General features: G+C 41.7%; 3 protein-coding genes across 4 annotated transcripts; all 3 read left to right on the plus strand.

The window, feature by feature from the left end:
• The first annotated feature begins 950 nt into the window (after positions 1-950).
• On the plus strand, positions 951-15,076 carry LOC135345525 (mucin-2-like). 2 transcript variants are annotated; one of them, XM_064542939.1, is made up of 36 exons: positions 951-1,110; positions 1,198-1,323; positions 1,806-1,884; positions 2,449-2,614; positions 2,796-2,828; positions 2,927-2,939; positions 3,012-3,053; positions 3,110-3,139; positions 3,204-3,332; positions 3,426-3,507; positions 3,665-3,827; positions 4,013-4,042; positions 4,218-4,399; positions 4,460-4,598; positions 4,834-4,966; positions 5,268-5,375; positions 5,506-5,682; positions 6,001-6,194; positions 6,269-6,317; positions 6,378-6,547; positions 6,806-6,857; positions 6,909-7,127; positions 7,339-7,569; positions 7,748-8,014; positions 8,299-8,505; positions 8,708-8,971; positions 9,082-9,288; positions 9,491-9,754; positions 9,833-10,045; positions 10,158-10,373; positions 10,647-10,877; positions 11,016-11,279; positions 11,436-11,702; positions 12,362-12,611; positions 14,077-14,263; positions 14,889-15,076. In XM_064542939.1, the coding sequence occupies exons 1-36, from the start codon at positions 1,053-1,055 to the stop codon at positions 14,952-14,954; spliced, it is 5,508 nt and encodes a 1,835-aa protein (XP_064399009.1). In that variant the 5' UTR covers positions 951-1,052; the 3' UTR covers positions 14,955-15,076. The 2 variants fall into 2 exon arrangements, with proteins under 2 accessions (XP_064399009.1, XP_064399010.1); XM_064542940.1 differs by lacking the exon at positions 14,889-15,076 and adding an exon at positions 14,469-14,855.
• Positions 15,077-18,668: 3,592 nt separating this feature from the next.
• LOC135344701 (solute carrier family 15 member 4-like) lies at positions 18,669-22,185 on the plus strand. Its single transcript, XM_064541936.1, has one exon. The coding sequence runs from the start codon at positions 20,282-20,284 to the stop codon at positions 21,827-21,829; it is 1,548 nt and encodes a 515-aa protein (XP_064398006.1). The 5' UTR covers positions 18,669-20,281; the 3' UTR covers positions 21,830-22,185.
• A 102-nt stretch (positions 22,186-22,287) lies between these two features.
• Positions 22,288-26,932, plus strand: LOC135344700 (uncharacterized). Its single transcript, XM_064541935.1, has one exon. It carries the CDS (start codon positions 22,606-22,608, stop codon positions 26,245-26,247), a length of 3,642 nt encoding a protein of 1,213 aa, XP_064398005.1. The 5' UTR covers positions 22,288-22,605; the 3' UTR covers positions 26,248-26,932.
• Positions 26,933-27,145: the final 213 nt, after the last annotated feature.

Genomic DNA, 27,145 nt, shown 5'->3' on the forward strand with positions numbered 1-27,145 from the left:
TGCTAATAGCTGCTCAATGTGGACCAATGAAGTGCAAAAGAGCTTCTACATTTAGTCACCTTTCCTACATTTCAATTTGTGGATTTGCAAAATAATGCTTCGTCCTTGAGTTATACCTACTTGGAATTCCATTGCAGCCTTTTCAGAATATTATCTTTTGTCCATGGAGTGTTACTATACTGACTAATTGTACTACATACGCTTATCGCTTCAGCTAGATGTGCTAATTGGATTCATGGTCATAGTCCAGAGTTGAGTTAGTTACTCTCAGTTCCAAGGTATACAAATTGTCCATGTCTCCGTGGTACACTCACGGTATATATACGTCGATTGTCTCAACGTAAGAGGTCTTTGCCTGAAGAATGTTTGGCTTCAAAAGTTTCACTCCCCAGGCCATGTATTTATAATTATCTATTCACAATGACATACCTGTCCATGTTCACACAAAATTGTTATCACCCTATTATAACAAGATGCATGCTCAGAGAGCATTCTTTTTTCTATGTCGAAAAAGTGCCTGTAGTTCATTGCATGGATACCGGGTGTAAATAACTGCCAACAGTTGATTGATTTTCGTGAAAGTACCGATGTTGTTTATTAATTCTCGTGTTGGTCAAAAGGATCTCATACTGAATCAAAAGCAAGAGGAGCTGGGGAGCATCTCATCCACCTCTAAGCAGAGAACCCCTGGCCTCTACTAGTCTAGTACAAAATCTAGAGAGGTGGATGCTTAGTCTTAGTTGGGCGTGGCCCCACCCTGGACGCGAACGTAGGTTCGTGTCCAGGGTGGGGCCACGCCCAACTAGCTTAGTCTGGCAAAAAAAGGAGAGATTGTTTGCACACTGCTATAATTATAGCACCCACAATATCCGGCCTGATAGGCTAGTACTAGCCTCGATTCCAGGGCGCTCTTCCTATTTAGGCCCACAATATCCGGCCTGATAGGTGGGCGTGTACAGGGCAGGGTTACAAAATGCATCCAAATTTTATTTCTTGCAAACTATCTGGTATTCAGTACAGTATAAGTATTAGTAATAGACAACACTTACAGCATGTTGTGGAGTGTGTCTGTCATCGTCTTGCTTGCCTTGTGCTTGAAAGCAACTAATGGTGAGTGGAAGATAACCATAGATATAAATTATAATTATTATAGTTGAAACAAGGCATTGCTAATTACCTAGTACCTATACCATGCAGGTCAGGCCGAAGACATTCTGATTGGTACGCTCCCCAACTTCCAACACGGCGTAAGAGGTCAGCTGTATCTAAGAGACACAAACACACTCGTCATTCAAAACTTCTTCTACGACGGCCTTGGACCAGGTGGGCTGCATTGCCATAGCAAAGAGCGCGTATGTAGTTCACTATAATTATTATAATTATTATAGGAGATGGTGTATGTGTATTGATAATTATAAACAGCTAACAGATGTCTTTGCAATTAATTATTATTGCCAGTTTGTATAGTTCAATTATAACGAGGTTTTTTTATCAGTTGGGTAAACGATTTGTTTTAACTTGTAGCGATGATTTTTGTGAGTAAAAAATTTCGTTTGCTTCATTACATCATAGGTGTCTATAATTACATGCACTGTATTGCATGCTGTTCCGATAAACCACGCCTGGGAAAATTTTTCATAGATGTCAGCTTGCCCACAAAAATTAGTGTGATGCAGTGAACCTCACTGCTCTGCAAGTGGTGTTTGTAAGGAACGACAAGTACTATGCTACATTGTACATGTATTACTATGCCATTCACTTCTAAACAATGCATGCATTTTATTTCCATGGTGACATCACTGCAGCTACCTTCTTATACTATTTCAAGCCTGGCCAGCAAAGGGGCAGAGATAAAGGGATCATCATTCCCGTGCCGGATGGAGAGTAAGCACTCATCAACTCATACAACATTGCATTCCTCGATTTCCCACAAACTTGTCAATAAGTGTGATCATTATCTAAACATCTTGGGTTTCTATATACCGTATATCTTCTAATTTATCGGACAGAAAAAAATAATTATTTTGGAAATTGTCCGGGTATAATTGGAACAGATTTTTATAGAGCATGCAAAGTGTCCGGAATAATTAGAACAAGCAAGCAGCTGCATGTGAGCTAGCTAAGTTTAATAGAACAGGGTACGACTGAATAGTTACACTAGCTATCTAAAACTAGCTAATCAAAGCTATCTAACTGCAGTACTGTAAGTCTTACTTGCCGTCTATATGATAACTCAACTTTTCAAGGTATTGTCCGGATATTTAGAACAAATGTAATATTAAAGTACTGGAGTGTCCGTTGTATTAGAACAACGAAAATTGCCCAAAAGAGTGTCCGAGGTAATTAGAAGTGTCCGATAAATTAGAAGATATACGGTACTGTCTATCTGTACATGTGTGCCAACAATTCTATTCCCTTGTATTTTTATGGCTTATGTGTTATCTGCAGCCCTCCAGAAGGGAGCTTTGTTAGAAGACGTCGCTATACAGGAGATCAGTTGGTGATTACATTGCCCCAAGGCACAAATGCGTGTGATATTGGAGAGCTGACCATCTGGTGTCGACCGTTTAACGCTTACTTCACAGCCATCACGTTTAATCATGGCACTCTCTTTGTGAGTGTAGGTATACCATAATTATGAGCAGTACAGTTTCTGGTTCCAAGTGGTAATTGCTTCAGTCATGTTTTGATCTCTTTTAGGCCACAACCAGGGCGATCTGATGTTAATTTTCAGCTCTGTTTCTATGCTATAGTATGCATTGTGTGATTACTAGCTGCAATTTGCATTTTCACAGGAGAAGGCTGAACCCGATGAATGTGTCATCAAGGTAGGACTGCATGTACTACAATGTAATTCACAATGCTAAGTCGTCATCTCAAATACCAACCTACTTTTTCACTTGCTGACATATGCTCTCTATTACAGGGAAGAGGAGGAGGTTGGTTATAGACCTACATGTGCAGCCGTTATTATGGTAAGCTAACTTACCATTGCTTACCCTCCCTCCCAGTTTCTTCAACTGAGCCGCCATCAGTTGAGATTACCACTCAAGGTTAGTTGAGGACTCTCTAGCCATGTACGAGATAATTATACGTTTCACAATTGCAGCCCCTACAACTGAAACTGTCACTACAGAAGGTGAGATAATAATAATGTAAGTTGGTTTGCTCGTATCAATAAACCCCCCCCCCCACATTCACAGCACCCCCAAGAGGTGTAGAGATTGGACCATTTCCTGGTAATACGTTCCATGGTATCTCTGGAACTCTCTTTGTACTGGACTCAGAGACACTGCTCATCAAAAACTTCAACTACGACGGCAATGCACCAGGTGAGAGCATTCAACAGTTACTCTGAGACACAGACTGGTGTCAGTACCAGTTGGCTTGGTTTAATTGTACAATTAACGTTGTTTTGTCCACAGGTGCCCTTCTCTACTACTACAGCCCTGGTCAGGTGCCAGACAGGAACGGAGGAGGTTTCACCATACCAGTACCCCGTGGAGAGTGAGTCATACATGTATATACACACACATTTTTACACTATACATACAATTGCACGTGCCGTCGTTGACTACATGTACATCTGTATCTACATGTATGTGTATACTGTACAGTAAACCTGCATTGTGTCTATTATGTGAATGCTATTATATCCTACTAGTGAGAACGGAGGGTTTGTGAATGGGCGTAGCTACACGAACGTGGACTTGTTGGTCCCCCTACCTGAGGGCGTGGACGCATGTGACATTGGCACACTCACAATCTGGTGTGAGCCATTCACTGTCTTTTTTGCAGTCTTCCCCATACCAAGAGAAAACATATTTGTGAGTGAGGCATGAAAATAGCTAAGGAGATCAAGGTAATCTTGGTGATACATTTGATGTACTGTCAGTACTATAATTATATATACTGTACGTAGTCTACAAGTGTGTGGAGGGTGGTTAGTTGGTGCACATGCAGGTATTCTCTCTTCACTTACAGCACTATTTTCTCTCTACTATAATTATAGGTACAAGGAATCGATGAGTGCCAACTAAAGGTAGGTAGATACCTAGGGGCGAGTACATACGTACATGTAGCTACACAGTTTCACACGTACAAGCTTAAAGGGGTTGCAGTTACTGTACTTGTGTACGTACATGTACATTCTTAGGGTGTCTCTACCGTGTACTATATACGGCCTGACAGCTCTCATTCCTATACTCATTTTCCAGCCTAAGTTAGGGACGCTCATACCATTCAAATGTCCTGATGGGAAGTCTGTCGGTTCGGCTGGTGATTGTCAGTTTGACAACTGTGTTGCCCTTGATGACCAGCTACAGCTGTCCTGGACCGTCAGAGATGATCAGAAAATGATAGACTTTAGACTCTGCGGCTGTTTAAGTACCGATCCAAAGTCAGTTGGTGTTATCTTGACACAAAATTAAATCATATTCTATTCGATTGATCCATACAGCCTGAACCAGTACATGGGATTCGGACTCAGTGGCAGTACCAGCCGGACGTTCATGCTTGGGGCAGACCCTGTCATTACTTGGGTTGATGAGACCACTGGACCACATGCAGTCGACTACTTCCTCACCGGCTACTTTCAGGTAGGACAATATAAATGTGTGTGTGCTGCTGAACCTGTGAGGATCATTATGGGATTGAAGTTGTTATTCCAAAACAGCTGTCAGGTTTTGTGCATTTGTGATACATGATAACTTTCCAAGGAGTGTTTTCTTAATTAAAACTCAAGTTATGGCTTAACTAGCACAGCACCATTAACAATCACAAGTGAAGTGAAGACCAATTTATTAGCAATATTTTGCTTCCCCACTCCTGCAGTGCCGAGGTGGTCGCGGTGCATGCCCTGACGAGGACCATTTCAGTGACAGCTGCTCAAATGACATTGTGTCTGTGAGTGGATCCAGACAGGGAGGGCAGCAGTGTGTCATCTATACACGAAACTTCTCTACCAGTGAGTGTGGTTACCAACAGACAATCTGCATGTTACTGTACGCTTGAGGTAATGACCAATGAATAGATACATAAATTATTGCAGGCCTGTATTATGTGAAGTTGATAGTAGTACAAAGCTTTTTGTTAGGATGTACGTGTATAGACTTACATTGTAGGGCTGCTTGGTTTGTAGTGTATGTTTCTGTGTTGTCTGTAAGTGTTCTTAATTGCTCAACTGTAGACTACACTTACTAAAACATTTAGTGTACTATGTCTTCACATAATGCATTATTATGACGTGTAATTGTGTTTGTGTACAGATGATACATGCGATCTTCCCGTTGACCCTGGAAACCAGAACCAGTACATCGTGTGGGGGGTGGGCGGACTCGGAGAGACGGCTTTCCAGCACTTTAAGAGAGCATCAGGTGAACAACACATGCACATGTACACTGAGGCCCATATAAGAAATATTTACAGTGTATCTGATTAGCCAATCTACAGTGTACGAGTTATGTACATTATGTATACCACACCACCACCTCTTTTTCTATGCAGCGACTGACCCGCCCATCCATTTTGGCAGGACACCACAGAACCAGTGTCGCCGTGAAGTCCAGTGCCAACAGTGCAGTGAATCGTTTGAGGCAGCTGTGTTTGAGGCTCTGGAAAATACCACCTTCTCTGTTACCATAGGACCCTCTGGTGCTGACAGAGGCTACGAGGCCATTGCTGGTGAGTGGAGATACAGTTAGTGTTTTCTGTAGGCATGGCTACTAATTCAAGTACTACAGTAAACAACTGATACATGTACTTGTAGAGGAAGAGTTATATATGTAGCTTTATCTGCACTCCACCACCATGAAGCGTGTGTATAGGTTAGAGTCATCCAGTTTCTAGTTTGTCGTGCAGGGCTCATAATTATATTACAGTAGGGGAGTTCTGTGAAGGCGTTTGTTGTTTCGTTATTTTCCTGTTTGGTCAATTAGGTTACATTCGTAGACTCAATCCTGCCCACACTACTGTGTACGTACCACTCCCACGCACACACAGGTCAAGTGGGTTGGGGCATTGCTTACTACATCAATGATACCTTGGTGCCCGAGCTGGTGGTACAGAGAGGCCAGACCTACACGTTCATGGTAGAGGCGGGGAATACCCCTGCTAACCCTGCCAATTACCACCCCCTCTACATCACTGATGACATTCACGGTAGCCGGGTGTTCAAGACACCTGAAGAGAAAAAGGTGATTGTATTCTGCTACAATGACCAGTACACTGTAGTGTTTTTTATATTGGAATTCGTTGTTTTTTCGTGCAGGCTGAGACTGTGTTTGCTGGTTTTGATGAAAATGACAACGTTACTGCAGGTATGACTTGAAACGGAAATTGGAGCCTTGATCCCCTTTAATCAATTATTCCCTGTACAGCTGGTAGACTGTGTGCATGCACAGAGGGTGCCGAGGCTGCCAGGGTGAGGGAGAGTTGTGGGAGTCGCCAGGATTATGAAGAGAGCCTGGAGTGCAGCTGTCGAGATGGGGAGCCAGCTATCCTAATATGGACCCCTGACGCAGACACTCCAGATATTGTCTATTATCAGGTGTGAGAGCTGGTGCTCGAGGCTAATTTTGAGGGAGCACTACAATTATTTCAGTTTATAATTATTGTCTAGAAGATATAATTATATTTTGTAGATTTAGGAGAGCTCGTTTGGCATAGGCTGCATGTTTAGACCAAGTTTTAGATAGGCTCAAATTACTATTTTGTGTGCGGAGAACGAAGGGTATAGACTTGCTATTGGTGGACACAGTACATCATAAATATGTCATCTAGACTGGGTAATTGTTTGACTCTACAGTGTGCCATTCACCTCAACCTGGGATGGAGGATTCGTGTACAAAACCCCATAGGTGGGCAAATGATAATTATGTGACCAATCACTACCCTAATATCTCCCCTAGATCCATGTGGCTCAATTAATTGCCCCTCTAATGCTCAGTGTAAAGTGTTCACTCCTCCATTTATTGGGGATATAATTCGAGGAACTGAAGAAGGGTTCTGTGACCCCTCATGTGAGCTTGATAATGGCGGGTGTAGTGAGGAGGAGGAGTGCCGGCTAGTAGCGCCAGCGTGCATACCTGACAGGCCCTGCCCTTTCTTTGTCAACTGTCTCCTCAAAGGTGAGAACTTTCTGAAAGAGTTAGGTACATGAGCTAGCCAAATTTTGGGGTAATCAGATTTAACCTAGTATCAGGAAACGTACAGCCACGTGTACATGTCATGTAGTTAGATTCCTCCAGCCATGAAATTGTATACAGAAATTCTTTTTACAGCTGGGTTGGTTTGCAGTGAGCCTATAGTTGCTCTAATATCTGCTTTTTCAATTTTCAGATCCGTGTAGGAATTCTGAGTGTCCATCCCATGCCAAGTGTGAGGTGTTTGACAATATCTTCACTCGAGAAGCTTTCTGTGCGCCCTCTTGTGAAGTCGACAATGGCGGATGTGAGGAAGAGGAGGTCTGCAGTTTGAACCAAGTACAATGTGTGCGAGCCCCCTGTCCACCCGTTGTCGAATGTCTGGCTCCAACCACGCCCACTGAAGCCATGACAACACAGACCCCAGGTACCAAATTTGTTGTGGTATATTTGGTTGAAGCTTTCTCTTATGATTATGTGTACATTAAGCACTTTATATCTACATGTACCTGTACGTGTACAGTTGTGTACGTACGTACATTATATTGCTCCTTAGTTAATATACATGACCTTCCTATATTTTGACCCCCCCTCCCTCCCCAAAGACCCGTGCTCATCTTTTGAGTGTTCGTCCCACGCCCAGTGTCGAGTGTTCCAGACTGGTCAGGCATACTGTGACCCTTCCTGCTCGGTGGACAACGGTGGTTGTGAGGAGGACGAGACATGTCAATTGTTAGCCACACCTTGTGCTGCTCCTCCTCTGAACCGCCCCCCCTCACCTTGCCCTCTGGTGGTGGTTTGTACCCCTGTGACTACACCCTCTCCTGAAGTGACCTTGCCCACTGAAGCAGTCACCACCATCCCTGCACTAGGTCAGTAAAGTCAAGAGAAATGGGTTGGTCTGTACACTCTAACTCTTAAGATTATCGTCTGATAGTAGTGTGTAGTTACCATTGGAGATGGCACTTTTCCTCTTGATAACAAATTGCAGCTGAATGGGTTTGGCATCGCCCATGTAGTCCATCTATTGTCGATTGTGGCACATCTGGCAGAAATTATAGCCTCCTCTTTCATTGTGTACAGTTAATAATTATACCTACATGTACGTGTACTGTAAAGCTCTATGTGGGTATTTATTTGAGCGTGTCCCGCACAGATCCCTGTGACCAGTTGAGCTGTCCCTCCCACGCTACATGCGAGAAGTTTATAGTGCCGTTCAGTGGCTCCTACACTGCCTTCTGCCTACCGTCCTGTGACATGGAGAACGGGGGGTGTGCTGAGGAGGAAATATGTTCTCTGGTGGAGCAAATTCTATGCCCTGCTGATGCACCCTGTCCGCCTACTGTGAGGTGTTCTCCTAAAGGTAATAAAGAGGAATGCACCTGCTTGTTAGAAGAGACCTACATGTACAGTATATACACCATAATTATGTAGAGCCTGTGGAGCGTTTGGATAAATTGGGTAAAACCGTTATCTTATATTTATCTATCGTGATTGTATGTACGTACATGCATGTACTATAATTCTACATGACCTTTCTATTTTGACCCCCCCTCCCCCCAAAGACCCGTGCTCATCTTTTGAGTGCCCGTCCCACGCTCAGTGTCGAGTGTTCCAGACTGGTCAGGCATATTGTGACCCTTCCTGCTCTGTGGACAATGGTGGCTGTGAGGAGGACGAGACGTGTCAATTGTTGGCCACACCTTGTGCTGCTCCCCCTCTGGACCGACCCCCTTCACCCTGCCCCCTGGTGGTGGTTTGTACCCCTGTAACCACACCCACTCCTGAAGTGACCTTGCCCACTGAAGCAGTCACCACACCTGAACCAGGTCAGAAATTATAGCCTCCTCTTTCATTGTGTACAGTTAATAATTATACCTACATGTACATGTACTGTATAAGCTCTATGTGGGTATTTATTCGAGCGTGTCCCGCACAGATCCCTGTGACCAGTTGAGCTGTCCCTCCCACGCTACATGCGAGAAGTTTATAGTGCCGTTCAGTGGCTCCTACACTGCCTTCTGCCTACCGTCCTGTGACATGGAGAACGGGGGGTGTGCTGAGGAGGAAATATGTTCTCTGGTGGAGCAAATTCTATGCCCTGCTGATGCACCCTGTCCCCCTACTGTGAGGTGTTCTCCTAAAGGTAATAAAGAGGAATGCACCTGCTTGTTAGAAGAGACCTACATGTACAGTATATACACCATAATTATGTAGAGCCTGTGGAGTGTTTGGATAAATTGGGTAAAACCGTTATCTTATATTTATCTATCGTGATTGTATGTACGTACATGCATGTACTATAATTCTACATGACCTTTCTATTTTGACCCCCCCTCCCCCCAAAGACCCGTGCTCATCTTTTGAGTGCCCGTCCCACACTCAGTGTCGAGTGTTCCAGACTGGTCAGGCATACTGTGACCCTTCCTGCTCTGTGGACAATGGTGGCTGTGAGGAGGACGAGACGTGTCAATTGTTGGCCACACCTTGTGCTGCTCCCCCTCTGGACCGACCTCCTTCACCCTGCCCCCCGGTGGTGGTTTGTACCCCTGTGACTACACCTACTCCTGGAGCGACCTTGCCCACTGAAGCAGTCACCACACCTGAACCAGGTCAGAAAATATAGCTTTGAAACATCTTCCATTATGTGTATAGTATATGTGGATATTTATTCGAATGTGCCCGCACAGATCCCTGTGACCAGTTGAGCTGTCCCTCCCACGCTACATGCGAAAAGGTTTTAATACAGTTTATATCGCCATCCGGCTTCTACGCTGCCTTCTGTCTACCATCCTGTGACATGGAGAACGGGGGGTGTGCTGAGGAGGAGATATGTTCTCTGGTGGAGCAAATATGCCCTGCTGATGCACCCTGTCCACCTACTGTGAGGTGTTCTCCTAAAGGTAAGAGGGCTGCACCTATAGTACTAACAGCCTGTTACGTAGTTATAATATACCTGTTTGTATACATGTTATGTAGAGAATTTGTGTGCTCTAAAAATTATATCCTCCACAGATCCATGTGGCTCAATTGAGTGCTCCGCTAATGCTCAGTGTAAAGTGTTCACTCCTCCTTTTGGTGAGAAATTTGGAGGAATTGAAGAAGGGTTCTGTGACCCCTCATGTGAGCTTGATAATGGCGGGTGTAGTGAGGAGGAGGAGTGCCGGCTAGTAGCGCCAGCGTGCATACCTGACAGGCCCTGCCCTTTCTTTGTCAACTGTCTCCCCAAAGGTGAGAACTTTCTGAAAGAGCTTATAGTGCATAAGCTAGTTTCAACTCACCAAATTTCCCCTGCCAAATGTTTGGTGTTCAGATTTAACCTACTATCAGGCAACGTACAGCTACAATGTACATGTGTAGATTCCTCTTCTAATATTTGATACATGTAGCCATGCATGCAGCCATGAAATTGTTTACATATAATTATCCAGACACATTCTTTTTATAGCTGGGTTGGTTTGCTCACCCTATAGTTGCTGTAGAATCTGCTTTTTCAATTTTCAGATCCGTGTAGGAATTCTGAGTGTCCATCGCATGCCAAGTGTGAGGTGTTTGACAGTATCTTCTCTCGAGAAGCTTTCTGTGCTCCCTCTTGTGAAGTCGACAATGGCGGATGTGAGGAAGAGGAGGTCTGCAGTTTGAACCAAGTACAATGTGTGCGAGCCCCCTGTCCACCCATTGTCGAATGTCTGGCTCCAACCACGCCCACTGAAGCCATGACAACACAGCCCCCAGGTACCAAATTTTGTGACAAATTTGCTTTCTCTTAATTATGATTATAAACACTTCATATCTAAATGTATGTACCTACATTATATTGCTCTGTAGTAAATATACATGACCTTCTATTTTGTTACCCACCCCCCCCCCCAGACCCGTGCTCGTCTTTTGAGTGTTCGTCCCACGCCCAGTGTCGAGTGTTCCAGACTGGTCAGGCATACTGTGACCCTTCCTGCTCCGTAGACAATGGTGGCTGTGAAGAGGACGAGACGTGTCAATTGTTGGCCACTCCTTGTGCTGCTCCTCCTCTGGACCAACCCCCCTCACCCTGCCCCCTAGTGGTGGTTTGTACCCCTGTAACCACACCCACTCCTGAAGTTACCGTTCCCACTGAAGCAGTCACCACACCTAAACCAAGTGAGGATTGCAGCCAGCTTCACCAAATTTTTGTGACAAATTTGCTTTTCTTAATTATGATTATAAACACTTCATATTAAATGTATGTACCTACATTATATTGCTCTGTAGTAAATATACATGACCTTTTATTTTGTTACCCGCCCCCCCCCCCAGACCCGTGCTTGTCTTTTGAGTGTTCGTCCCACGCCCAGTGTCGAGTGTTCCAGACTGGTCAGGCATACTGTGACCCTTCCTGCTCCGTAGACAATGGTGGCTGTGAAGAGGACGAGACGTGTCAATTGTTGGCCACTCCTTGTGCTGCTCCTCCTCTGGACCGACCCCCCTCACCCTGCCCCCTAGTGGTGGTTTGTACCCCTGTGACCACACCCACTCCTGAAGTTACTGTTCCCACTGATGAAGCAGTCACCACACCTAAACCAAGTGAGGATTGCAGCCAGCTTCGACCCATAAAATTGATAGCCTTAATTTAGTGTTTCTTGGCCATATCCCTGTGACCAGTTTAGCTGTCCCTCCCGCGCCGATTACTTTCATTAGCCCTAAATTTCAATGCTATAATACGTGTAACCTACTCTATCGAAATTACGCCCACCCTAATTGCATGCTACAAAGCAGCTACAGGTGGGTTGGGTTTAATTTCGAAAGCAGTGGTTTTGCCTCGAAATTAAGCCCTCTCTGAGTCTTGCGTCTGAGGCCTGCCAGCTCTTGAAATACAATGAATACATCAATATACATAAAGAGTCAAGATTCTGCATCATTCCTTAATTGTCACTTTCAGAGTCTTCAATAGAGATTCAGAGAAGTGTGTCCTTGTCTCTGTCTCTTACATGTGTGTATACTTGTAAATAGGAGTAAGTATTGGATCTACAGATGTAGCTATATTCAGCTAACCAGCTTACACAATAAAAACCTTTTCTTGGCAACTGCTCACTGTCACTTCCTGGTGTGCGTATTCTCGAGACAAATTAGCCTATGCAAGAACTTTCACTCAAAAGTAGGGGTGGGCGTAATCTCGGTAGAGTACAGTATTTGAACCTGTCTGTCTCAACTATATCTATTGTTCACGTGCACTTGACTTACAGATCCTTGTAGTACAGTGAGATGTGAAGCCGGCTACAGCTGTGAAGTGTATGAGCCAACCAATGAGGCGTATTGCGAGCCGTCATGTGGCCTGTCCAACGGTGGGTGCTCCCTGGGAACCCACTGCATTCTTCGACTGGACCCAGAATGCAAGGATGGGCCATGTCCATCGCTAAGGAGTTGTTGTCTTTACCCACGCTGTGACATGGACTACTGTAGCAACAAGGCAACGAGGAGAAGCCTGTGTACCAAGTGAGAAGAATATAACCCATAGCCTTATCCCCTCCACCAATGTTTAGTGTTACTGTCCCAAAATTTAAACTTAGGAGGTCAGGAGGTCAGGCAGTTGAGGTGATTATTTTGAAAGTGATAGCTATAGTTACATGATTATTACACGTATAGTAATACCTGTCAGGGCTTTGGGGGCACTCACCCCCATTGAAAACACAACATTTGGCCACAACAAACCCTGCAGAAATTCCCAACCAAACAAAAGAGATGTTATTCTTCTACTTTTTCTGTTCTTCTGAGTAACTATCTGTTCTGTAAGTATGTACAGAGGGCGATTAAATTCGAGAGGCTCATGTTGTTCATGCTTCTTTGTAGCCGTAATTCATCGTATAGGCACAGTATTTTACGACAGAACTCTGCTACATTTCCATAATTCTGTATATCTGTGACTGTACTGGAATACTCAACGGTACAGACAGAGCTCCTCTCAAGAATTTGCCTGTCCAAGCTGCTTTTTACTGGTTGGAGGGGTCTCACTAACTATATTGCTGCTACCTTGTTGTGGCTGTTCCACTAGCCATTGCTAATACATGGAGATCAGTAGCTAGTTATAGCCTAGTACTAGCTAAAAGCATGGGCTGGAGGAAATAAAGAACAAAACATTGACCGAAACGCGGATCAGCAATGCTATTTACGTAGCGTTTCTCATCCCTCTCCCTTCTTATATCCTATGGTTACGATCGATGCCAAAAGTCAAGTCTAGGCTGTAAGTAAGTCAGCAGAGCCTTGCAGCTCTCTTCTCACTCTTGCAGTTACCAATAGCTACAGACTCTCTAAAAAGGCATTCTAAGTAAGCAAAACTAGGCATAACTCGAGAACAAAGCATTATTTTGCAGTTTCAATCCATGACTAGAAGCCTATAGAAACTCTCACTTGCACTTCATTGATCTTTGAGCAGCTGTAGCAGTCTACACACACACACACACACACACACACAAACCCACTCCCGTATACCTCGCTTGTGCATGCGCACCGAGGTGATAATAACCAATGCAGTAGTCCAGGAATAGACATACCAAATTTAGCAAACTTATAACAGTGTAGGTTTTAATCATACACCGATCACCGGTCAATGCATCTAGTGAGTCTATGCATATACAATTATATAGTGCGTGGTTTTAGCACCAGGTCATATCACTTAAATCAAACTTTTAATAAGGGGCATGCATGTGTATCTTTGTGTTATAATTATCGTTGGAAAGCTCTCGTTCCACAATACAGGTAAAGTATAGTACCTGAAAATGTGCCATGTGCTACTTCAGACAAAAATGGCATGCTATATATAATGTAATGGATATCCGGTTTGTCCTCCCCCCCCCCCCCCCATTATTCTCAAACTTTGGCTTTTGCACGCTGGCAATTATTCTGGATGAAGGCCTGCCCGTCCTGTGCTTTGTAGTATTGCATCAATTCAATCTCCCTGCAGTGTGTATGGGTCACGATGTGGCGATGAAGAATGTCCAGTCACGTTTTGTCATGCTTGTTACTTCTCACCTGTTGACCAACCGTTTCCGGGGAACTGTGAAACTTGTGGAGACTACACTGTCATTAACCGATGTACTAAAAAATGGGCTATTTGCACAAGAAGAGCTCATTTCAAGGCTTATGGAGAGGTGAGGTTGTACATGTACATGTACATGTCGTAGTAAAAGAATGATCTAGCTCCCTCTTCATGGTCCTAATAATTTGGAGGCTTCACCATACACTTTAATTATGGAACCGAATTAACAATTTAGCGAAACTTACTCATATGCAGAGGTATAAATAACACATCTGGATTGTCCTGACAAGTTGTCCTACATTTTGTTCTGCCATCAGGTGATATTGATCGGACACTAAACTACTCATGCAATGTCCTTAGTAATCTCTATAAAAAAGGAGGGTTTATGGAAGGTAAAGTAATGCTTAGATAATAAAATAGAAGCTTACCTAGTCGTCTTGTCACTCAGCTACGTATAGCTATATAAATAATTATCTAGGCCTCCTCTTGTGCAATACACAAAGACACATGGCTGTTATGAGATCATTATTTTAGTGCGCATGCGCATCATAACTATGACCTTTGGCCTTCAATCTTTGCATGCCAGGACACTATGACCGAGCAAGTAGCTAAATTGCCGGTCAAATAGGCTAATTGCTCGGAAATTGACCGAGATCGACTGTTATTTATACCTTTGATATGTATACTGTACTCAGTTATACTTACACCCAAATCACATGACAACACCCCCCCCCCAGCCATGGCCTAATAAATCTCAAAGGATTGTTGCCGATTTCCGCTGTTACAGTCCCCCATGTCAGTGAACATTCATAAAACTACTTTTATTAAAAAGGAGAAAGGCTCTGTATATATAATATAGCTATACTGAATTCATTATTATTTTTTGTATTTCAGCCTTGTAAAAATGTTCTATCAACAGCACACAGATCAGACTGAGTGTTATAGCCTAAGAATGTCGTTAGACAAATCATAACAGTATAGTTCACTTCACTGACAAAGGGTATAGTTTGAGCGTATAAATTATATAGGTTCACTGCTGTACGTTATAAAGTCACACAGTGGCTATAATTATTATATATAGTTAGTGCTGATCACATGATCTCCAGCCAATCAGCTTATCTGAAAGTAGTCAGGTGACCATGGATTAAATAACTTAATCCACACTTAAGTGTGCTTTAAGTTGATTTGTTAATGCACACTTTTATCAAACAATCATAATACAAGCAGATTGAATTTGAATGTCATCATAATTATAATAATAATACAAGCAGATTGAATACGTACACAAGCAAAGCTGAAAAGTATTAGAAAGTTGAATGTTATTGTTTTGACTTGTTTTATGTGTACCGAATTGCTGACTTGACCATAGCATCACTTTTTCGTCTGGAGAAATAGGCTCAGCTTGCTTCAAAGATGTACGTACCTGTACCTAAGCCAGATCCATATAATCGTTTCATCAAAGGTGCTTCGAATATCATAGTGTTCCAAAAGAGCAAACCAGATACTCATTGCCATATAGTTTGCGCACAGAATTTCCCATCCAGTAAGCCAGATCAACTGGAGGCATATCCAGTAGTGGGATCGGGACTGTACTGTTGGTCAGTAGGAGAAATAAGTCGAGAACATGCCCAGTCAGTCCAGATAGCTTTAGATCGTATCTCCTTCTTCTTTGCATCAGTTGCTGGATCTACAAACCTATTAAAACTTGCTTTACGTCTAGCTAGCTAGCTAGCCACCAGCAACTGATTTAAAATGTAGCTAGATCTAGCTGCCACGAGGCTAGAGCTCACGTGACAGCACTAAATCCTTTAGAACACATCTAGCCAAGTCACGTGTTTTAATGCTGGTGCACTCGGATGGCCTCTCGGTTACGTAATGCACTCGGCTGCGCCTCGAGCACCACGTTAACCTCGAGGCCATCCTCGGCACGCATTAAAACACTTAATCTTGGCTAGATGTGTTCTAAATAATACCTATATATAGTCAGTGATTATGAGTTTGTCCACGAGTAGAACACATGCACTGCATGAGGAGACTCAGGAGAGGCACTCTTTACACAATTATTGTATCAGGAAAAAAAGCAGAGAGTGCAACTTCTTTGAAACCAGATCCACAACCGGTATACAGGGTTTTATCTAGGAAGGGGCAGGGGTGAACCTTCCCCCCCCTCCCCGGGCCAAATGCTCAGCTTCCCCCCAAATGTTGTAGAATAATGACATCATCACATTAGTACTGTCACTAATGTGCGTATACAGTGTGTGGTCAACAGACATGGGAGTGGTCAAACATTTTGCAGCTTGCTTAGGCGCGCCCAAACCTTCCCCCCCCCCCCCAAACTTTTAATCCTAGATGAAACTCTGGTATACATAATTTTACAGTGGAGTCCCTCTTAACGGCCACCTCTGAAGAAAAGCCAGGCACCCATGCAGGTCCCAAAGGAATTAGCAGTTACTATTAATTGGGATAGTATACATGTACGTGTATAACCATTCACAAAATCTCTGCTGCATTTCACTGATGACAATAAATGAGTGATCTGTGAAAAAAAACAAATAAACACAATAAACACAATTATAGCTAGTCAACATTAGGTTGGGATAGGGGTTGAGATCTTGCTAGAGCCTTCTACAAGTTCTGTAGGAGTAGACCATGCAGTTACATGTACGTCCAATTTATTATCTGGAGCATGAGGAAGCAGTGAAGATTATAGTATAAATGTATACACAAATTGAAAATACCACGCTATAGTTACCATAATTATATAGTGAATAATTACATCTACAAAACCCTTTTAGATGCGAATCCCCCCATATAATTATACTGTGTAAGCATGCACAGTATGTATGCCATCATTATACCTCGCTGCTGTTCTCCCTGGGAACAAACTGATTATGGTGGGAGGGTTTGGTGCACCGAGAAAGTGTAAAATAGCTATAATTATAGCTAGTGCCTAACTTCATACATTTATTTATATTGTAGCAGTACATGCATCCCGTATCCCATATACAAAGCTAATACCATAAAAGATTGGATATAATTATGATGTTGAAAGATATCAGCATGATAGCATACTTGGTTGCATTAAATCATAGATAAACGAACAGAAAGGGATTGGAAACGCCTATCTGGCCCACGTAATAGAGGCTAGTTACGGTCACATGACAGGAAGCTCTAAAAGTAACTCTTCTTCCACTGCAAGCCCATAGCGACGACCCGTAGGAACAGCATCTAGAATCTGTAAAATTAAGTTGGACTGTTTATAGACTGTAATAGAGGTTCAACTCTGGTGGAGCATGCTACTGTTTACATCCCTGAAGAAGAAGATGCATCTGCTGAACTTATGATGAGAGGATCTGTTGTTGTGTTGTGTCCACTTGTTAGATCTAATAATTGTCCAACTTGTTAGATCTAGTTACACTAGTACAATTTTGCTCGGAAGCAAGAAGTAAAGTGTATTAAACGTAGAGAGACACTGCAACATCAGATATAATTTTTAATTGTTTTGTAAAATTAATTGTATAATAAATAAATCGATTATAAATTATTATTATTGTATAATACATTGTTGTAACATTGTACAACAATTTATTCCTGGGTCTCTGGGAGAAGCTTGTCATTGATAACTCCTCTGAATCACAAAATTAACACAATACGTACAAACATGACATGTTAAAATCATTACAAAGTATATACACACACAGCGTCAAAAATGTATGTAATGAAAGGTATACATGGCTCATATCCAGGTATTAAAGCAATACCAAAAATAAATGTCATATTCCTATTCTACTATGCATAAACAATTAGAAAACACATTAAACGCTACTCACGCTAACTTAGAAGTCACTGTGGAGGAACGGTAACATGATAGAGAAAATTTACTACAAGTAGTTACCAATTATTATTTTTATAATAGAATGCCAGCATTGATGGCTATTCCCATTCTATTGAATAAGAGCTTTCATATAATACAGCATTCAGTAAGTAATAGACTTGCAAAAGTGAGATATAGGAACAAAACCTTAAAATGTAGCTGTTTTGAGCACAAATCCAAGCACAACTGCCAGTGAGCGTACTGGAGCATCAGTTGGAGCTATCTGGGAAACCATGTGGATGCTAGAATTTCAGTGCATACCTGGATTTCCCCCTGTAGAAATCGGCTAAAGAGAAAAGTGGGCAGAGCTCAACCAGTGCATAGATTCTGGAGCGTAACAAGCCTATTCTGAGGGTGTGACGGCACACGTTGAGATTGTAATGGATCACGTGAGGCGTTTCCAATCCCTTTCTGTTCGTTTATCTATGATTAAATGAAGGGTACTATAATTAATATTGTACTAAGCCGCTTACACACTGATCGAGGATGTGACTGTCTGCATACATGTCTAGATACTTTCCTTTGCACACACCCTAATATGATTGTAGATCTACAAAGTTTCAGCATCCGGCTATACATAGCTAGGCTACCATAGCTAATTACAGCCATAGTGACCATTTTAAATAATAGTTAGACACTGTTTTGGAGGTGTCTATGGGATTTAGAAGCCCAAAGGCACTGATTTAGTATCCAAAGCGTAGCGAGGGTACTACAAGTGGCTGAGGGCTTCTAAATCACATGGACACCGACAAAACAGTGTCTAACTCATTTAGATACTAGTGCGCATGCGCAAATTAACCGCTTGACTACAATACAATTACTTGACAACGGAATACTAGGTATACTAAGTAAGTTGCAGGTATACTAAGTCCCATAGAATACTAGCCTCCTTCACCGGCCTTCATAGAAAAGAAGGCCTGCTATCGACTGCTTGCGCATGCGCCAAATTATTGGATATTTTTTCCCGTAAAATTTCCTATAATACTGGATTCATCAGAGAAAATATCTTAAAAGTCATACACAGAGCTATATAGCTAGCTAGCTAGAGACAGAGCTGTGTAGGTTTGTTGTACAGCTATTTTCTTCTGATAGAATCAGTAGCAGTAGTATAGTAGACTTTCACCAAAGCAAATGGGCGTGGCCTGTCCATATAAGCTCTTGTCAGCTTTCACTCCGTTCAGACGATTGTCATCCACACTGTTGCAGGCTGTAAGTGTTTGTTAACATAGCAGGCTAAGGGTAGCTATCAGAGAATGCTATCCGATGGGCTAGAAACCTTCAATCGAACTTTCTATCTACTTCCTTCAATCCACTTCCGTTTGTTGTGATGTCATAGTTTTACTGAGCATATACGATGTTATCCAAAGCCCCCAGATACCGGGGGGATATTAGCGCATGCGCAAGCAGTCGATACCAGGCAGAAGTGGAAAGTGCAGCCTGGGATCGAGGCTAATAGAATACCTGCTCTGAGCACTTTTCCCATGTACTTCCCATGTAGATCTTATCTACTAGTGTCTATAATGTCTATAATTTTATAGATACTTTCTTTTGCAACTACACACGTAGTCACGCACCCTTATGTATGATTGTACTGCATGTTATAGTTGTAAAACAGTATCCTTGCATAGTAACCATATATTAATGGAGAACTCAATAGATTATGTGACCACTTCGACAATACATGGATTTCAATGTAGCTAACTGTAATCATGGAAGTAAGTTCAAACTTATTTTTGTCCAGTGTGTAATCAGGTTTGTTAACTACAACACAGTATACCTTTAGACGTAACAGTTATTTACTACTCAATAGTCTTCCAATGTCTGTAATGCCTTCACATTCGGTATACTGATGGTGCGGAGGTGAATTTCCAGGACAGTTATTTCTAATGTCCTAGGGAGAGTTGTTATGTAGTACATATCATGTCGAAAGCTAACCCACCAAAACTATATACCATACCGGCGCAAATCGGTGGGCGTATTTTCACAAGATTACGAATATGATCACACCAAATCATGGATGGGGGTGTAGTGTATGTGTAACAGTAAAATTGTTAAATTGTTGTAGGGGGTGAAATGTAACCAATGAAGTTTATTTTCAGAGTAGAAAAGGTTTCAACATTAACTGTGATGACATAAGATAAACAATGTATATATAGTCGTAGCTTTATTGTATGTGTATAAGATGAATGCCTGCATGAAATAAAAGTGCCAGTAACGTACCTTTTGTAGCTAAGAGTGTGAAGTATAGCCTTCAAAATGTGGATGAGGTGTTTCAATTCAAAGGCAGCTGCTCTTGTCCTATTGTGGTCTCTGTGTTCGTGCATTTCACTATGGTCCACTGATGCGATGATGCATCCTGTCTACCACGGACTGAGGATGAAGCTAAATGATACTTTGCTGTTTGTTACAACCAGTTCCATTCCATTGGTGGTGCTTGTGATTTCAATTCCTCTATCCGGATGGCTTGCTGACTCACGATTCGGGAATTTTAAGGTATTCAAAGCTGGTGCTATTTTGATGTTTGTGGGGAGTATTTTGGTTAGCATTTGTACGTTGGCAGTTATAAATCAACCAATAAAAAGCCAAGCATCTCTGATTATCAGTGCAACTCTCGGTCCATTCTCAAACTTTATTAGCTTCATTGGTGGAGGCGCTTGTTTGGTGACAGTGTTTCAGCTTGGTTTGGATCAAATGCCTGATGCATCTTCACAGAATATTATGAGCTACATTGCTTGGTATTGCATAACTCTCTTCTTTGGGTTTTGGATGAGTAACATGGTGTGCGAGGTTTTAACGAATTGCACTAATTATACTTTAACCATGCAAATAGCTGGTCTTTTTCCAGTATTGTGCATGTGTGTAGTGCTCGTCTCACTATTCATGTTCAGTGAAAAATGGTTGATTATTGAGCCAAAATCATCGCGTTCGCTGAGTAGCATCTTTAATATTCTTAAGTTTGCAGCCAAACACAAGTCTCCCATCCATCGCAGTGCCCTAACTTACTGGGAGGAGAAGATACCTTCTAGAATAGACCTTGCAAAATCAAGGTACGGTGGACCCTTTACACTGGAGCAAGTGGAAGATGTAAAGATTATTCTGCGACTTCTGGTTGCTTTTATCCCCATATGGATCACTGCTTTTGGTATAAGTGTGTATGGCTCAATGTTTCTGCTAACGAACCCACTTCACATTCCAGAACTTGAAAATGTTTCCACTTGTACAAACCATGTTTTCTCAAAATTCACATACAACCCTTGGTGGTGTAGCGTTATAACTGTATTGTTCTTTGAGGTTGGGGTAACTCCTTGCCTGGGAAACAGATTTCATTTGAGTATCCTGAAAAAATTGGGTATATTACTCTTTGTCCTCGCTTTACTCAGCATTACCTATTCTGTGATTGGTTTGTTGCACCCAGATACTGAACTGTCAGTATGGGCATTCATTGTGTACACCGCTCTATCAAATTCTTCTATTGCACTTGTAATTGAGTGTGCCATTGAGTTTGTGTGTGCTCAATCTCCATACAGTATGAGAGGACTGATGACAGGCTTTGTTACCTTTACCATAATCGTATTTTTGGCTTTCGGTTACACTCTGAGTTGGGCATTCACGCATCTTTGCTTTTCACGGTACTGTGCTATCAGTCAATATTCCACCGGAGCACTGTTGAGTATTGTTGGGCTCCTTCTTCATCTTGTTGTCATTCGTTGGTACAAGCATCGGGTGAGGGACGAAGAATACAACCTGCACCATCAAGTGGAGCAAATTTATGAAAAATATGTTGCACATAATCGATCAATTTAACTATAATAATGATTATGTACATGTATATATACATTGTTGTGTACATCTTCATCACTCCATGTATATGAATGCAGAGATGAACCATGCAGAAACCAGATTCTGCATGCCCATATAACCACTTGCGGATGTAAAACTGGCTAAGTGAGTCTACCGCCTGGTATAACGTAGTCGGCACTCTAAATAGATTCCAGTGGCAGTTGAGGCTGATGATGTATTTTCACCGTTCTTGTAATTAATGTTGTGGGGAATTTCGTGGTGCCTTTACTGGACTTTTTACGGTACTTCCAGTGCAGGGCACCATTTATGACGTATGCTTTAAAGCGTCAATAGGGTTCATGGAATCCCATCTATATAGTGGATAATATTGAAATGTTAGTTGCAATTATCGATTTCCTTTGAAGCAATCGATCGTTGGAATCGATTTCCTTTGAAGCAATCGATCGTTGGAATCGATTCCCACATTCCATTACTTTAGTGGAATCGATTAGCACAATCAATCGTTGGAATCAATTGTCACAATCGGATGGATCAATTACCACTTGACCCTAACTGGCAAGGCTATGAAATTGCAGTCTAAAATACACTTTGTTTGTACACTAGCATAACAAATTGAAAATAACAAATTCTGATTGCCACTGATATTTTGTATAACAAACATCAAATGTGCACAGGATCAGTTTCAATCATGTACAAAGTAGCTGTCAGCTATAGCCAAGCCAATGCATGATTGAGAAGGTACATGCATGAGAGTTGTATATTTTCAGTAATTGTTACAGATGCTTCTCCCTCTTCTACTCTCCCTGGCTCTTACCTCACCTGCCAACTGCTGGACCAATGGAACGACTGTCGAGTATTGGGTGAGACCAGACACAATGTCGGAGTGCCCCCACTCCATACCACAACACCAGTGTGTCACTATAACAGATCTGGTGACTAATTCGACAGACACAAGCATCAATGGTGGTATGAGCATCAATGTCTTCTTCTTAGCTGGGACTCATGTTTCAAAAACTAAAGGTTGGATTGTTGTCGGAAATCCTTATACAGATGGGAATGTGTCAGCAAATTTTACAACAGATAGACAAAACCAACAAAAGGTAATAATAGTTGATTGTGAGTCAGGTTCCCCAATAAGCTTTGTATTTCTTCAACTTCAAGCTTTAAGTTTGAAAAGTATTAAACTACAAAATTGTGGCTTTAAAGTATCATTCAAGAAACAGTTTAATGGTATGAAGTATCTGAATGAAAGCATATCATCAGTACTGATCGTAAACGTACCAAAGCTGCTAGTTGCTGACATCACTATCACTAGCAGTAGAGGAGCTGGCATGATCATTATTCTAACAGACTGCCACAATAGCAACATGGTAATGCTAAACGAAATCGTTATAAACGGTAGCAAGCACACTGGAAATACTATGTTTGGAGGCAACTTGCATTTAATGATGTTTAGTGTGTTACAAGAAAATACACTTCGAAAACACACAAATATCTTAATAGCAAATTCTATATTCTTGAATGGAATCGGTTTGTGTTCACCAAGACCTACAGAATTCGAATGTTCGTCTGGTGGTCTAACATTTCTTCTGACACAGGAAAACTTTCCTGGTATAACTATAGTGATTAACAGATGCAAATTTATCAACAATAAAGCTCAAAGTGGTGGTGGGGTCAAATTGTCAGGTCAATTGAGACAGAACACTCGCATTCATATCAAAGAATCAATATTTTCAAGGAATACAGCCATATTAAACGGTGGTGGCATTGCAATGGTAATAAATAATTTCAGATCAAGTTTGAAAATATCTGAATCCGTGTTCAGTTATAACACAGCTGAATTTAATGGTGGTGCAACATACACTTCATTACGTACACATTTTTCTTACAACAAATGCACTTTCATAGGCAATGAAGCTAGATTTGGAGCAGCTGTCTATTCAAACCAATGCTATCCAGCAATAACCAATTGTACATTTAAACATAACACATGCAGAATAAATACAGCTCTAACAGACATGGAGATTGATGAAACTGGTACTATTGATGTCAGAGAAGGAATATCTCTACTCATAGAAAATGTAAAAATTACGAACAATGATTGTAGGGGCATTTATCTTTATGAAACAGGATTAAATCTGTTTGGAAAAAGCCTACTTAAAGGTAACCATGCTCGGCAATCAGATGGTGGGGCTATACTGTTTGATTGTTTAGTCTCTTTTACAACTTTTGCTGTATTTTATACTGAATCAAATGCTACCCTTAGTATAATAAATAACACAGCAGATGGTTATGGTGGCGGTGTTGCAATTCGTCGTAATTGTGGCGGAACTGGAATCTGTTTCTTTAAAATTGAACCACCAACAAACAAAATAACAATTAGTATGAAACACAACCTAGCAACGAAAGGAGGTGATGCAATTTATGGAGGAGACCTAGAATACTGCAATTTATGGGATATACTCGATATCACAGAGAGAAATACATCATCAGCTGTTTCCTCTCTTCCGTACCAGGTCTGTATTTGCTCTGATGACTTCCCACAAAAACACACTTGTTCACACTCCATGCAATTACACGCTTATCCAGGACAAAGGTTCCAAGTTCCACTAGTTTGTGTTGGCCAGTACAACTATTCCTCTCCTTGCAAACTACAAGCACATTTAGAGATAACAAGTATTGGTAGTATTGCTGATGAGGCACACCTTCAAAAGATTGCCACAGAATGCAAGCAACTGTACTACTCAATAGAAACTCAACACACAAACTATACTGAAAGGCTGAGTCTAACTATAGTCAAGGAACAAGATTCAAATTATCTATGGAAATCACAAACGATATCAACAGTAATTGAAATAATAATTAAAGTATGTCCACCAGGTTTTACACAAAATAATAATGACAGAAAATGTATCTGTACAGACTATCTAACATCCAAAGGAATCACATGTAACATTGACGAGGAACGATTGTACAAGACGTCCTCCATGTGGGTTGGCAACTATTCAGGGGATGTTTTGGTGCATCAAGTCTGTCCATTTGATTACTGTAAAAGCAACTTCACCAGAGTCAATCCTTTCAACCAGCAAGACCAGTGTGACTTTAATCGCAGTGATGTACTGTGTGGAGCCTGTCGACCCGGGCTCAGTCTAGTCCTGGGTACGTCACTGTGTAAAGAATGCTCAAATATCTACCTTCTCCTACTGATACCATTTGCACTTGCTGGAGTCGTTTTGGTTGTCCTGTTACTCAAATGTAACCTCACTGTTTCCACGGGCACTATTAACGGTCTCATCTTCTACGTCAACATCGTACAAGCCACGCAAACCGCTTTCTTTCCAGTTGCCACTGATAACAAATTCGTAAGCATTCTCTTTGTCTTTGTTGCCTGGTTGAACTTTGACTTGGGCATAGAAACATGTTTCGTGAATAAACTTAACACATACTATCGTACATGGCTCCAATTTATATTCCCTCTGTACATTTGGACAATAGTCGGCCTGCTAATCTTGATCAGCCGCTACTCTATCAAAGTCTCTAAATGGACAGGCTCAAACACAGTATCAGTTCTAGCTACACTCTTCCTACTATCCTACGCTAAACTATTGAGGACTACATTTAATACCTTTTCATCGACTGCCCTCACAGATGTCAACGGTATGCCCACCTCCCTTTGGCTGCTCGACGGTCAGTACACATTCTTAGAGTGGCCTCACAGCATGCTCTTCACAGCTGGCTTGGTCATCCTACTAGTACACATATTACCATTCACCGTCCTGTTATTAACGGCACCCGTTCTCCAGCGATACACACACTACAAACTACTGAAATCGCTTAAGAAGTTAATGCCTCTACTGGATGCTTATCAAGGTCCATACAGAGTCAAGTTTCGCTATTGGACTGGGCTGCTACTGCTTGCTAGGCTCGTTATACTAACAGCTGTGTCTTTGAACATATCGGGAAATCAAGCGGTCAATTTGCTAGTAATAAGCATAATACTGACTATATTAACGATAATACTGATAGTATTTGGCATAAAACAGCTGTATAGAAGCAAACTATCAAATTTTCTGGAGCTATTCTTTCTGGCAAACCTTCTGATACTAACTGTAACATCACTGTTTTTACAGTCAAACCAGACTGATAAAATCAACAGACAGAGCATAACAGTCTGCTGTACAGTGGGCAGTGCATTCGCTGTATGTGTACTCATCTTAGTCTATCACTGCTACGTTGTATGCCAGAGAATAGACGCGATCAAGAGGCTAACATTGAGAGTCGCTTCATCTCTAAAAGGGCCACAGAATCGAGTACTAACTAACAATGACATCATCAGTGGCCCCCCGCATAGCACACCCCCCACAGTCACAGAGATTGATTTGAGGGAACTGTTACTAGAGAATACCTGCTCAGACTCATAAATGTATGCCATTAACTTACGTAACAGTTTTGCACAGCTAGATGACACAGAACAAGTTTCCAAGAGAAGTGTATGATTAACTATCATGCTAGGCCTAGGGGAGTTAGCACATAATTATTAAGTTGAATAATTTATATACATGACCATTGTATACATGTCACGTATATAACTATTATAGCTGACATCCCTCAAAGAATGATCAGGCTATATAGTATAATTATGAAAACAGTTATACACACATCAAATACAAAGATATCGTGGATCAATAACAATTCGTAGCATTTTGGGAATGAGGTGAGTATGAAAATTGACAATTCATGTGACTCTGATGAGAAGGTGCATTGTATTTACATCCCAGGCAGCATAAAACATGAAAATTTTGTAGGCAGTACTAGAATGTTTTGCGAGCATTAAACATTTGCGAACTTTGCGATGGTGGATCAATTCGCAACAATAAAATCCGCAAAACCTTTACTAGTAAATAGACACGATCCTTGCCTGAACGCAATAGCTAGATCGCAAAGTCAAATTTTCTGCTGATTTGGCTCATTCGCTATAAGGTTTTTCACTAACAAAATATCTAGTAGTGCTGATCGTATCAATCAAAAGCAGTCAGGTGACCATGCTCCACACTGAAGTGTACTTTTTACTTTTTTAGCAATACAAACATTGAATGAATGTTTTAAGATGTCAAGTTGTACAAATGGCAGGCTAGCCTCCTTCACAAGTCCTCAGATGCAGCCTGGAATCAAGGCTAGAGATCAACTTCTGCATTGTACAGTCCATCTACATGAATCTACATCCTTCATTGCATAATTATAACAACAATAACATAACACAAGAGCGTAACACTATAATAGAACTTGTTGCCCAGTGAGTGGGCAGATCAAAACCATCCA

Source organism: Halichondria panicea, chromosome 12 (genome assembly GCF_963675165.1).
Source record: "Halichondria panicea chromosome 12, odHalPani1.1, whole genome shotgun sequence".
Taxonomy (NCBI): Eukaryota; Metazoa; Porifera; class Demospongiae; order Suberitida; family Halichondriidae; genus Halichondria; species Halichondria panicea.